The sequence below is a fragment of the Emys orbicularis genome, chromosome 21 (genome assembly GCF_028017835.1).
Source record: "Emys orbicularis isolate rEmyOrb1 chromosome 21, rEmyOrb1.hap1, whole genome shotgun sequence".
Classification (NCBI taxonomy): Eukaryota; Metazoa; Chordata; order Testudines; family Emydidae; genus Emys; species Emys orbicularis.
In genome coordinates this window covers 18885062-18899476 of record NC_088703.1, presented here as the reverse complement: position 1 = coordinate 18899476, position 14415 = coordinate 18885062, and the positions used below count along the sequence as shown (strand labels likewise).

The following is a 14415-nucleotide window of genomic DNA, read 5'->3' as shown; positions in this document are numbered from 1 at the left end:
TGTGTTATTTTCCCAACATATATCCGGATAGTTGAAGTCCCCCATCACCACCAAATCTTGGGCTTTGGATGATTTTGTTTGTTGTTTAAAAAAAGCCTCATCCACCTCTTCCACCTGGTTAGGTGGCCTGTAGTAGACTCCTAGCATGACATCACCCTTGTTTTTTACCCCTTTTAGCCTAACCCAGAGACTCTCAACACTTCCATCTCCTATGTCCATCTCTACCTCAGTCCAAGTGTGTACATTTTTAATATATAAGGCAACACCTCCTCCCTTTTCCCCCTGTCTATCCTTCCTGAGCAAGCTGTACCCATCCACACCAACATTCCAATCATGTGTATTATCCCACCAAGTTTCAGTGATGCCAACAATGTCATAGTTGTATTTATTTATTAGCACTTCCAGTTCTTCCTGCTTATTACCCATACTTCTCGCATTTGTATATAGGCATCTAAGATACTGGTTTGATCTTTCCTCCCAGTTTTGTCCTGACCCTCCTTTCTCTCTGCCAATATAGCCCACACTGCCTCTCGTTTCCGACCCATCTCCCAGGTCTCCATGTTCCCCACTTACCTGCGGGCTTTGCTCACCTGTCCCCATCGAACCTAGTTTAAAGCCCTCCTCACTAGGTTAGCCAGTCTGTGTCCAAATAGGGTCTTTCCCCTCCTCGAAAGGTGAACGCCATCTCTGCCTAGCAGTCCTTCCTCAAATAGCATCCCGTGGTCTAGGAAGCCAAAGCCCTCCTGGCGACACCATCTTCGCAGCCAGGCATTCACCTCCAGGATGCATCTGTCTCTGCCCGGGCCCCTACCTTTGACAGGAAGAATCGAAGAGAATACCACCTGCGCTCCAAACTCCTTCACCCGTACTCCCAGAGCCCTGTAGTCACTCTTGATCCGCTCAGTGTCACACCGCGCAGTATCATTTGTGCCCACATGGATGAGTAGCATGGGGTAGTAGTCAGAGGGCTGGATAATCCTCGACAATGCCTCCGTAACGTCTCGGATACGGGCTCCCGGCAGGCAGCATACCTCCCGAGATGAAATGTCAGGGCGACAGATGGGCGCCTCCGTCCCCCTCAGCAGAGAGTCTCCGACCACCACTACCCTACGTTTCCTATTCGCAGTGGTGGCAGCAGACCTCCCAGCCTTAGGGGTACGAGGCTTCTCCTCCTTTACTGTAGGGGGTGATGCCTTCTTTCCTGTATCAAGAAGAGCATAACGGTTACCTATTACCACAGCGGGAGGGTTCGGAGCAGGGGTGGAGCACTGCCTGCTGCCAGAAGTAACCAGCTGCCAGTATCCACCCTGAGCCATCTCCTCCTCCACCAGTGGTGTATCAGCAGTCCTGTGTACTGGGACAGCTGCCTCAGCTGTCTCCACATGGACACTGTCCAGGAATTGCTCGTGGATCCGGATGCTTCTCAACCTAGCCACCTCCTCCTGTAGCTCTCCCACCTGCTGCCTGAGAGATTTCACCAGCAGGCACCTTTCACATTGGATGGTCCCCCCAGCCTGGATATCAGTAAGTGGAAATTGCAAGTTACAGTCTCTGCAAAACCACACCAGGATCTGGGTAGAAGCATCCATGCTCAGGCGCTCTGTCTGGCTACAGGCGCAGGTGGAGGAGACAGAAGCAGTGCTGGCACAGGTGTTGCGGGTCTTCCTAACCATCGTAAGCCTCCCTCTGTCAAACTCCTGTCTGCAGCCCCCTGTCCGCTGAAAGGGTTGTTTAAGCAAGAAGTTTTAGGTTTTAAGGGGAATAAAGGGAAAACAGATAGAACCGGCAAGGGACCCTCACCCCTTCCCAACTCCCCTTGCGAAACTCCCTGTTAGCAGCCCCTGGTCGCAAAAGCTCCCTGGTCGCTTGTGCGCTGCTTTATAAAGCCCTGGCCTGTATGAATGCCCCGCCCACTGATTAAGGCTCAGCCAATTACCAGAGGCTTCTAGGTTTCAAACCTTCCTTTGAAGCTCACAGCTTCCAACTGCCAGCCACAGCACACGGTCCTTCAAACAACCAAACAAACAAACAGACTGACAAACACAAGCTCAGCACACAGCAAGTAACCCCCAAACACAAACAAACACACACTACAGACAGTCACTTACCCCACAGATGCTGTATTGCTCCTCCTTCACCTGGAGAACTCCCTTGCGAAACTCCCTGTTAGCAGCCCCTGGTCGCAAAAGCTCCCTGGTCGCTTGTGCGCTGCTTTATAAAGCCCTGGCCTGTATGAATGCCCCGCATCTGAATGTACTGATGAATCTCACACGCCCACCATGGACACATTTCAAGCTGCTAGCAGAGAACAGGTTAAAGATCTGACACCCTAAAATGGGAAGAAAACAACAATCTGTCTTAGGACACAAGGACATATTCAAAAGTTTAAAAAAAAAACAGGAGGGAAGGATGAAATTGAGGGTATGTGCTGCAAATGGGGTGGCATCGAAGTTATAGGCTAATCGTTCCAACGCTACAACAGTAAACTGTTTATTCAAATGAAAAGTTTTATTGGGGGATTAGAGATCTATTGTTCTCTTAAACTCCGACGTGGCATTGTGTTTTGAGTTCTGTTTTAGTTCTGCAGCACACCATATTGAATTCTATTAATCAAAGCATTAATCTACTGAATACTGTTTCCCCTGTCCTGCCATCCACCAAAATAAACCCTGACATTTACCCAGAAAAATTATGAATAGTTTTTGCACTGATTTTCATCCGTTTATGTTGTTGTGGTAATAAATACCCACAAATGCCCGGGAAATGTTATAAAACCCCAAAACGAAGGGCCCTAAGAACATAAGAACATAAGAAAGGCCGTACTGGGTCAGACCAAAGGTCCATCTAGCCCAGTATCTGTCTACCGACAGTGGCCAATGCCAGGTGCCCCAGAGGGAGTGAACCTAACAGGCAATGATCAAGTGATCTCTCTCCTGCCATCCATCTCCATCCTCTGACGAACAGAGGCTAGGGACACCATTCTTACACACCCCAAAAGGGATGGTGGGCGGCACAGCCCATCTCCTCAATGTTTTGTCCACCCATGAGGCCTCGTTTCCATCACCCCAATTTTGGGTCATGGATTTCTGCTCCCCCACTTCTCCCGGGTCCCAGGCGGGCCCCAGCCTGGCCCATGGGTTCTGTCCGGTGGCCGCTCGGGTTGGACTAATCCCGTCTTTCTATCTCGCCAACTTTCCCCCCAACATTCATTCGACCAGGTCCTGATGATGCTGCCTGAACTTCTCACTCACCTTCCTCGGCTGCACCCACAATGAGGGGACATTCGGAGGCTCCATTATCATGGCCCCCCCCAGGCCGGGGAGATTTGGGGGGAAGGGAGAAGGAAGCTCTGGGGGTTTGTACAATAGAAATACAGGGTGGGGGAGGTCTAGGGAGAAAGGGGGGAGAGAAAAGGGGCTGGGGGACCCGCTGCAGAGAGAGGAGGGGGACAGACCCTCGGGGGCATTAAGTATCATTATTCCAGTGCCAGGGCCAGACGAAGCATCCCTGCTCTCCCCTGACAGCTCCGGGCAGAGACTGGCCGGGCTGGGCCAGTGAGTGGGACCCCAGCACCCTCTAGGGGCTGCTCCGTGGGGAGCCCGACGTGCCCAGCACAGGGGCAGCTCTTCTAGCTGGTGCCGCAGGGGCTGGTGCCCGGGGGGCCAGAATTCCGGGGTTTGATCCTAGGGTGCAGTTGTTGAGTTGGGAGCAGCCGGGGGTGGGTGTGTGATTCTCTGACGCAGGGTGTTTGGGGGCAGGGGGGTTTGTGATGACGTCTAAGCCCCCCCAAGGGGCAGCAGCTCATCCCCCATGGAGATTTTCTTCTCTGCACAGCTGGATCCAGGCTCCTGGGGGTGCAGAGAGATGGCGGGTTAGGGGGGCCTGTGTTGCCCTCGGCCCAGCCCCTGGGGGAAGCAAGGTGCACAGAAGTGGGGGGGGGTCACCTCACCTAGAGCACCCCCCTCGGACGGCTGGAATAAGCCTCAGCCAGGATCAGCCCCAGGACGAGCAGGACCCCAGCATCAGGCGGGCGATGTTGGCGTGGGTGAAATCTGAGCGCCCCTGGGGGGCTGCTGCGGGGGGAAGGGGAGAGTCACTCGGTGGCTCGGACAGGGAGATCAGCAGCTGGTGCTGCCCCAGGAATGGAGCCCCGACCCCCCTGTCCAGCAGGTCCGGCCCAACCCCCCTCTGGGGGTCTCCCAGGTGCTGCAGGCTGAAATCAGCACAGATCCACTTGACTCCAGGAGCTGGGGCTTTAAGGAAAACAATCAGTATCATGAGACTCACGACAAAATCATGAGTTGGCAACTCTGCTTTCACTTCTGTTTCAAGGCTAATTACTTTCCGGAAGGCTCTTAAACACAACGCTGCAGTGACTGAGTGGCAGTTCTCACAGGAGACTATTTAAAACCAAACACCAAGAAAACTGCACATTTTAAAGTTGAAAACAAAGTTGAGACTTTTGAGGTATCTTAGGGCCCCAGGGGGCGGGGACACAGGCCGGGGGCTGCTCTTGGGCACCCTGACCCCCTCCCCCAGGGCAGCTGGAAGGTCCGGGCTCCCTGGGCAGCTCTTACCACGGCCCAGTTCCAGCTTCTGGCCTGGCCTGGCCAGGGGGCGGGGCCTTGGGGGTAGAGGAGGAGCAGGGACTGTGGCTTCAGGGAAGAGGCGGAGCTAGGGCAGGGCCACAGATGGGTGGGCGGGGATCCTGCAAGTGTCCCACTTTTGCCTTTTGAAAAGTTGGTCACCCTACTGACCATAGGCGCCGGCTCCGGGGCTGGAGCACTCTTGGGGAAAAAATCGCTGTTCAGCGGCAGGCAGGAGGCAGTGGGGGGATAAGGGAGGAGTGGGGGCCGGAAGAGGCGGAGTGAGGGTGCGGTGCGCTCTGGGATGCGAAGAGGCGGGGACGGGACGAGGTAGAGCGGGAGTGGGGCCTTGGGGGAAGGGGTGGCGTGGGGGTGGGGCCTGGGGGTGTGGAAACAATGTAGCATAGCGGTGTACGTTGTCAGTGACTCCTGGGTCATGTCTATGAACTGGCGGGTGCTAGATCTCTCTCTTTCGTTGCTAGGCAATTAGATGACAATGAACTTGAAAAAGCCCACAGGGTTCGGAGTAGCAAAGCGGGCAGGAGGCACCTTTAGGTTTCAGTACACGTTCTGTGCAAAGCAGGTTAACTTTTCCTTTCAGCTGCCTATAAACAAACCTAGTGGAGAAAAGGGTTTCTCCTCACCAGGGCTGGTGCAACCACTAGGCGAACTAGGCGGCCGCCTAGGGCGCCTAGTGGTTGGGGGCGCCTAAAAGCCCGCTCAGGTGAGGAGGTGGAGTGGAGGTGAGCTGGGGCGGGGGGAGGGCCGCTCGCAGTAACGGGGGGGGGGGGCGCACAGGGGAACCGCTCCTCGCCCCAGATCACCTCCACTCTGCCTCCTCCGCTGAGCACACAGCCCCCGCTCTAATTCTCCTCCAATCGGCGTCGCAAGCCTGGGAGGGGAGGAGAATTAGAGCGGCGCTGGCGTGCTCAGCAGAGGAGGTGGAGTGGAGGTGAGCTGGGGCAGGCTCCCCAGGCAGGGTTAGCTTCTGCGGGGGGGGAGGGGGGGGGCTCCCCAGGCGAAGTTAGCTGCTGGGGGGGGGGGCTCCCCAGGTGGGGTGGGCGGCGGGCGGGGTTAGCTGCCGTGGAGGGGGGCTCCCCGGGCAGGGTTAGCTGCAGAGGGGGGGTAGCTGCTGGGGGGGGGGCTCCCTGGGTGGCGGGCTGGGTTAGCTGCCGCGGCGCGCAGGGTTAGCTGCTGCAGGGGGAGCTCCTCGGGGAGGTGGGGTGGGCGTGGTTAGCTGCCGCAGGGGGGCGGGGTTAGCTGGGTGGGAGGGGTGGCGCAAGGTGGAAGTTTCGCGCCCTAGGCGAAACTTCCTTGCACCTTGCACCTGCTCCCCACCCCCACAAATCCGTTATGATTTTAATGGACCCAAAAGCAAAATAATTCTGTAATCAAAAAGAGTAGGCCGCCACCCCTACTGAATATGCATTAGACATAGTGGCGTGAGCGTAACATATTATAAAAGTTGATTCTGGCGCAGGGGGTGGGGCTGGCTTGGCTCCGCCCACCGCGGGGTCTTGGGACGGTTCCTCCCTGTCAAGCTGGGAGAAAGGCCGCTCTGCCTCATGACAGGGACACGTAAGGATTTGCTGTGACGTCATCTTAGTTAAATAACAAGAGTGTCACAGACCCCATAGCTGAGTGCTTCTGGAGCCACTGACAAAATTGAAAAAGTGGCTTTTCCTGATCCAGGTTTTAAAAACAACACAGTTTGGCAACTGCTAATCCTGGATTGAAAGTAGGACCTTTCCCAATGCTAACGTTATAGGCTATGGCCTAACACCGATTGTGATAATGCTTAACACTTATACTGTATGCAGAACTGATTGACGACAGACTGTTCACATCACTACACCTGGTATAGGTGTAGCCGCCTCCCACCCTGCAGTTATTAATTGGAAGACAGACCTTTTCCCAGGTTACTAAAGGTGACATGGTTACATCCGCTAATTTATAGCGGAGGGTCACACTTTCACTGAGTGTGCCCTATACAATCTGCTCCTTTTAAAGACATTTTTTTTTCTAATCCATATATATCTAGCCCCCCGCTTGTTCCCAGTATGAGGTTGTTCCAGAGACGGGAAGTCTGCCTTGTGACTTTTTACACAACTTTGGGAAACTGGGCCTCCATGTGCTCTGTGTTGTGTGTCAGCCTGTATTGACATCAGACCAGACCCACTCAGACAAAACACTGGGAACAAGGTTTTATTCTGTAAAGAAACACACAATGACAGTCCAGTAGCCTCCTCTCTGCTTGCCTGCTTCGTGCTCCCAGCTCCATCAGTGCTGACTCTTCCGGCTGGCAGGGCAGAGGGTACATCCTGGCAGGAACCAGGAAGTTCTCCCAACGTGCCACAGTTTGTAGTGTACAATTTGTAGTTTCCACAGCTGCTAATGAAGCCCACTGGACCTTGGGCTAGATATACGTTGACACCGTTAGTTTTATCAGGCCATAAATGCGATACAGGTCTGTCTCATCTTACATGGGGGTTCCGTTCCGCAGTTAGCGCGTAAAGCGAAAACCGCGTATAGTCAAAATTACATTGAGTTCAATGGCGGGCGGAATCGCCCGCACTACAGGTACAGTATTAAAATTGCTATTTTTCTATTTTTGTTTGTTTGTTTTTGGCAACCGCGTAAAGCTGAAATCGCGCATGTTAAATGCTCGTAAGATGCGACAGACCTGTACTCTCCCAAGTTTTGATTATTAGTCTTCCCCAAATGCTGCCATCTGGAGGCTAAGGGGGGATATGATAGAGGTATATAAAATCATGAGTGATGTGGAGAAAGTGAATAAGGAAAAGTTATTTACTTGTTCCCATAATACAAGGGGTCATCAAATGAAATTAATAGGCAGCAGGTTTAAAACAAACAAAAGGAAGTTCTTCTTCACGCAGCGCACAGTCAATTTGTGGAACTCCTTACCTGAGGAGGTTGTGAAGGCTAGGACTATAACAGCGTTTAAAAGAGAACTGGATAAATGCATGGAGGTTAAGTCCATTAATGGCTATTAGCCAGGATGGGTAAGGAATGGTGTCCCTAGCCTCTGTTTGTCAGAGGATGGAGATGGATGGCAGGAGAGAGATCACTTGATCATTGCCTGTTGGTCCACTCCCTCTGGGGCACCTGGCATTGGCCACTGTAGGCAGACAGGACACTGGGCTGGATGGACCTTTGGTCTGACCCAGTCTGGCCGTTCTTACGTTCTTATCTGGAGTTCTGCACAAAAGTCCATTTTCTCAGCTTCCTTCACACAGCAATCAAATACTGTAGCTTGTGAGTCTGCCTTTAGCTGCTCAGGTGGTTCACCAAACCAACTGCCAGCACATCTAGGCTGCTGCAGAGGAGGAACAATGCTGTCAGCTACATGGTGCTGTGAGCCGGTTTTGGCCTGGGTCTCCTCTGAAGGTTCTTGCATCATTGCTGAGTACTTGTAAAGACATGTCTCTTTCTTAATACAACATCGTGGGACTTGATGTTATGGGCATTTGCCAACATTTCATTTGATAATTCCTTTCACTATCCCTGAAAACCTGTGGTGTCGTGGAAAGTTTGTTTCCATCGTGTTTCCTGATTTCAGGTGGCAAATAGCTTAGCTTACAGGGTCCTTTGTACATTTCCAATGACCTATTGCCTTATATAAAACCAAGTACTTTTACATACCTGAGACTTTATCCCAGTGTTTTGTGCAGGACAGACATATATGCCCTCATTGTTGAGGCAATAATTTATATATATATATTTGTCTGGTTGGTCAGTGTCTACCAAGGTATTCTGACCCTGGCAAAGGTCTTCAGGAGCTCGGTGGTGATGGTGGGGGCCGTCACTGTTCATAGAGGGATGGCCTGGGGATACCTGGTTGTATAGTCTACAACTACAAGGATATAATGGTAACCTGACCCGCTTTTCTTGAAGGGCCCCACTAGGTCCATGCTTATATGTTCAAAAGACACCCAAACCCCGGGGAGTGGTATCAGGGGAGCCCTAGATATCCTCTTTGGTCCAGCTCTCTGGTATTCTGGACAGGAGGCAGAATAGTCCCAGACTCCCTGGTGTATGCCGGGCCAAAAGAATCTTTGCACCATCTGTTGTAGAGTTTTCTTCCTTCCCAAGTGTCCCACCCAGGTCACCGAGTAGGCTAGATGCAACAGGGCCTGTGAAAACATAAGAACATAAGAAAGGGCCATACTAGGTCAGACCAAAGGTCCATCTAGCCCAGTATCCTGTCTTCCAACAGTAGCCAATGCCAGGTGCCCCAGAGGGAGTGAACAGGACAGGTAATCATCAAGTGTCGCTCATTCCCAGCTTCAGTCCTCTGTGAGACTAACAATTGCCAGATGTGTTCCTATACAGTGGGGGTCCTTAGCTATCTGGTAGAGGTAGTTGTCCTGGACCTCGAATCGGGGCCCCTTGGGTAACTGTGGGGGGTTACCCTCCCCTTGGTCTGGGCACACCACTTGTTCCCAAGCCCAGCTTAGGGTCGGCTCCTCCCTTTGTTCCTTCAGGAAGTCCCTGTTGACGTCCAGCCACTCTGGATTGCCCTCCTCCAAGATTCCTGCAGCAGGGTGGTCTTGAGCTGGTGTTTCGGGATGGCCTGGGGGACCTTCCCCTGGGTCCTCAAGTCTTCAGCAGCTCAGTAAACCTCTCTTCTTGCAAGACCTCATGGAACCACCACCAGTTACGCCCCAAAATCATGGGGTAGGCCAGCTTTGGAGCCAGGCCGACTTGACATAGTTCCTCATGCAGGACAGCCTGCAGCTGCACCCTGGCAGTTGGATACAGCCGCACGTCCCCAGGGATGCACTGTAGGTGGATAGGCGTTCCTGCCAGATCTGGGCATTCTACCAAGCCGGCTTGGACAAATGTTTGGCTACATCCTGAGTCAACCAGGGCCATCACCAGGGTTGTTGTGCATCATTATTCTAAAATGGGTATCGAGGTAGTTGCACTTCCGGACTTCCCCAACATGGGAAAGGAAGCCAGGAATGTATAATCTTTCTGCTTTACACAGGAATTATTCTTTTAAGGAAATATTGAAGCCTCTAACAAGGAAAATGTAGCAAACTTTGCTACCCACAATGGAAATCAGGGTTCCTAATATCGTTCCTAATTTATCAAAGTAAAATGTTCGATGTGTCTAATTTTGGAATAACGATGTACAACAACCAGTGAGTTAAATCAAGAATAAGTTCATTAACAATTGAAAATGTGAACCCAATAAGTTCTGTGGCCACAATTTGGCCAATGCAAAATGCACGTAACAAAACAATCTAAATGCTTGAATTTCACCTAGATGTGTTACCCTCACTCCTTTTCCTACTGCCTCCCCTGCCACTTACATGTTAGAGGGAGAGTAACCTTGTACATTAGACATAGCCTGGTCTAAAAGGATGCTGAACCTTATCTTTTAATTTGATGTCTTAGGGGTCCCTACTTTTAATATAATTCTACCAGATTCAGGTTACAAGCAATTTGCTTTGCCTACTTCCTCTTTTTTCCTAGAGTGCCTGGAAGCACTTCCCCTTCAGTTTCTACAACATTCTAGTTCCAGTTCCCCAAAACTTAGGGGTGATCTTAGATCATTTATCTGTGACAAAGTTCATAGATATCATGCTAACTCCTACAGCCAATCTCTTACAGGATACAGGCCTGGAGGTGTCTTGCATTACTGCTTGAAGTCTTTAAACCATGATTTGAGGACGTCAATAGCTCAGATGTAGGTTAGGGGTTTGTTACAGGAGTGGGTGGGTGAGATTCTGGGGCCTGCGTTGTGCAGGAGTTCAGAGTAGACGATCATAATGGTCCCTTCTGACCTTAAAGTCTATGAGTCTATAGTAAAGGCAGAATATAATACAGGCAAGCTAGCCCTTTGGGCTCCACAGTGAAATTTCATGGGAAGCCCCCAGATTTGGGGGATGGGTCTATGGCGGAAATTTAATGAGACAACTCAATATTTGGGAGATGGGTCCACAGGGAAATTTCATGAGACGCCGCAAGATTTGGGGGACAGGTCTACAAGGAAATGTAATGGGAGGCTGGAGCATTATTTTTTTCCTGGTTCTTTCTGGCACATTTCCTGGGCACTGACTCCCAGTCTGTTACCTCTTCATGGAAACGTAGCCCCCGCATCCCACCTGCCCTACACCCCCAAGCCCAGCACTGAACCCCAAGATATTTCAGTAGCTTAAACACCTCCTCTCCCAGGTGAGGCACAAAAAACTCAGGACATCTGTCATGACCCTGAACCCATAAAACTGGCCAGCCAGCGTTGTGTCCTGACCAGCCTTGCAGAGTTCCCAGGACAGCTACCTCAAAAGAAGGTGGCAACACTACTGAAGACGTGAGCCTTCGGGGTTAGAGTTTAACTCTCTCAGGGGGCACGTGGGAAATGCGTGTGTAACACATGGAGACACTTTGCACAGGTGCGAACACATGGCCACAGTGTTGCCAACCACAAGCGATAAAAAAATCAGAGGCCGACCCCCAAAATCAGGAGTTTGGCCCCCAAAAAATCAAGGTTTAAAAAAAAAAAAAAGATATTGTGTTTTTGTGGCCTGTCTTATGCCATTTGAATCCCCCTTCCCAGCTCCCATGTGTGGGGCCTCCTTTCTGCCCCTCCCTCTGCCCAGCAACTGATCCTGTCCCCCCATCAACGCCCTCCCACCTTCCCACTTCCGGCCCCCTCAGTCCAGTCCTTTAGCCCACACCTCCCAGTTCTTCCCCCCACCAATTCAGCTCCCTTTAATCCAATCCCACAGCCCCTCCCACAGCCCCCCCCAGTACAGCTCCCCCTCAGTCCACTCCCCCAGACTCCACCCATCCAGCTCAGCCCCCCCCTTTCAGTTCAACCTCACCAGGCTCTCCTCAATCCAGCCCCCACTCCTCCACCTGCCAATTCAGTCCTTCACAGTACAGCCCCTCCCAACCCCAACTTCCCCATTTCAGCCCTCTCTGAAATCTCGTCACTCATGAGAAAATTTGTGAGGATTGGCAATATTGCATTGATACTCTTCACTTAGTCACATGAGAAATACACAGAATAAACCTGACATGCAGCCCCCTGCCTCCGTTTCCTCACCACTCCGGGGCAATCTTTGGGCTGGGCTCAGAGTCCCCTTGGGTCTGCTCCTATGTTTTCCGGGCTTGTCCTGAGCCATCTTCCCCTAGATCAACTTACTTCCTTTGTCCTTGGCCAGTCCATGCCTTTCCTCACTCAAACTTCCTGTGTAGTTCTCTCTATGTCCCCCGGTGGGGGAGTCTGTTTATAAACTCCCTTAGCATATCTATTGACCAGGCATTGTGAGTACTCCCAGTTGTCTCCGGTCTGGGAAGGTTGTGTTTTTCAGGCTTGTAAGCCACGACGGATACACAGATCTAGAGGCAATCCAAGACACAGCAATTTTCATAGTAACAGCCCTATATCAGCCATTATAAATTGCACAGAGAAAGCCACAAAATCATCACAGAGGGCCAGGCCTACAGGGAAATTTCAGTACAGATCCTATGATGCCACTGATCTGAGCCCAACCTGACTTAGGTGCCCAGATCCCAGCAGATCCTGCTGCCGGAGAAGCGCGTGTCCAGGAGACATGGGAAATGGGGTCTTGTGGGGCCTTGTGTTTTCGTTTAGCTAAACAGTATTATACAGTTGAGGTGTATCCAGGACATCCCACAGTGCACGGCAAGGCAGCATACTAAATTAATACATAGGCGGGAACCAAGGAGAGGAGAACAAGTATGGACTCGTCAGAGAACCACATTATGAAATATGAGCCGTGGTTCTTCCAATTTTCTTATCTGTAGGGAGAAAAGATTATCCCCATTCCTCCCATCTTATGCCCCAACTGGCTAACCATGAATGACCACTGCCCACCCTCAGGTATCATCTTTTCTCCTTTCCCTGGAGGCCCCAGTCTTCTCAGTCCTGTGCTGTGTGCTGGTGTCGGGATATACAGGATTATGACATCACAATCTCTTTTAAACATGAGGCATTTATTAAAGAAAATGAACACATGCCTCCACTCAGCTCCAGTCCCAGCTTGGTCTCCCTTGTTTACTAGGAACCACACGCTGCCTGGAACGCTATACATGACACTGCAACATCTAGTGGCTGAATACTCTAATTGCAAATAAATATAGACTAGGAAGTAAGGTGGGTTTTCCAGCTGGGAGTGGGTGATAGGAATGTTGGAGGAGTTTACAGGGAGGGAGTGCAGTCTAGTGGGTAGCACACCAGACATAGACTCTTGAAAGCTGAGTTTCATTCCCAGCTCAGATGGAAAACAAAATGTTCTGGTGAATTGAAAATTTAAAAAAAGTCATTTCAAGTTGAAACGAAAACTCATTTCAAAACAAAAACAAATCAAAATGTTTTGTTCAGAAAATGGAGAAATTGGCTGTTTCAAACATTTGGGTGGGCTTCAGAACCTGAACTGCAAGGTCCTCGTGGCTATTTTTAGCTCACGAACTCAATCCCTGCTGGCCCAAGTCTGTCTATTTGGGCTGGAAGGCTCACTCCAGCTGTCGTGTAGACATAACCAAAGAGACTGTCCTTTTCAAAGACTCATTAAATAAGACCCCAAGAAAAGGGAATGTAACTTTAAGTACTGGGCTGTGACTGAGTTATTGGGAGACCCAAAAGGGAACTGAGGGCAGGGTAGCGCAGACAAGAGTTAGGATGATACTTTCATGCCCCAGGCTCTTATCACGGCACCTTTCACCTCCTTGTTCCTGAGGCTGTATATCATGGGGTTGACCATGGGCGTGATGACGGCATAGAACAGGGAGATCATCTTGTCCTGCTGGGGTGAGTGGGTGGACCGGGGCCTCATGTACATAAATATGGCCGCCCCGTAGAAGAGTGAGACCACAGTCAGGTGGGAGGCGCAGGTGGAGAATGTCTTGCGGCGCCCGGTGGCCGTGCTGATCTGCAGGATGGTGGCCAGGATACGGGAGTAGGAGATGAAGACCAGCGAGAGGGGAATGATGAGGACCAGCACGGCCACGGCGAAGATGACCAGCTCGTTGACATAGGTGTCGGCGCAGGCCAGCTTCAGCACCTGGGGCGCCTCGCAGAAGAAGTGGTCGATGCAGTTGGGCCCGCAGAAAGGCACGTGGAAAGTGTAGACCGTCAGCACCACCGAGTGGAAGAAGCCGCTGACCCACGACCCTGCCACCAACTTGGCGCAGGCCTGGCGGCTCATCACCAGGGTGTAGTGCAAAGGGTTGCAGATGGCGACGTAGCGGTCGTAGGACATGACGGCCAGCAGGAAGCACTCGGTCACCCCGAAGGCAAAGAAGGCGTAGTTTTGGGTGGCGCACGCCAGCATGGAGATGGTGTGGGTGCGGCTCAGGAAGTGCGCCAGGAGCTGCGGCACCGTGCTGGAGATGTAGCAGATGTCAATGACCGAGAGATTGCGCAGGAAGTAGTACATGGGCGTGTCCAAGTTGGGGTCAGTGCTGGTGAGCGTGATGATGATCCCGTTGCCGGCCAGGGTGACCACGTAGATGGCCAGGAACAAGGCAAAGAGCAGCCCCTGGCTATTGGGGATACTGGCGAAGCCTAGCAGGACGAATTCTTTCACCGCCGTCCGGTTCTCACTGGCTGCCGACATCGGTCCCTTGCTGCAGGAAGGAAAAAGGGGGTGGCCATCACTGCTAAAGCTGGCTGGAAAACAAGAACTTTGGGGGTTCACCAAAATACCCAGCTTTTGGCATTTCTTTTCATTCCACATTGGAACAAAACCAAGGCCTATAAAAAAAAGTATGAAAAAAAACTTACGAGAGACCCACCCCAGAATAGCCAATAGAGGTGGTTATGGGGCTCACG

General features: G+C 51.6%; 1 protein-coding gene across 1 annotated transcript; it reads right to left on the bottom strand.

Annotated features, from left to right (window-relative positions):
- Positions 1-13258: 13258 nt before the first annotated feature.
- On the bottom strand, positions 13259-14200 carry LOC135893059 (olfactory receptor 10A7-like). Its single transcript, XM_065420849.1, has one exon. It carries the CDS (start codon positions 14198-14200, stop codon positions 13259-13261), a length of 942 nt encoding a protein of 313 aa, XP_065276921.1.
- Positions 14201-14415: the final 215 nt, after the last annotated feature.

Bases quoted from the DNA above. Each gene is read 5' to 3' on its own strand.
- LOC135893059 (XM_065420849.1), bottom strand. From the start codon at position 14,200: ATGTCGGCAGCCAGTGAGAACCGGACGGCGGTGAAAGAATTCGTCCTG.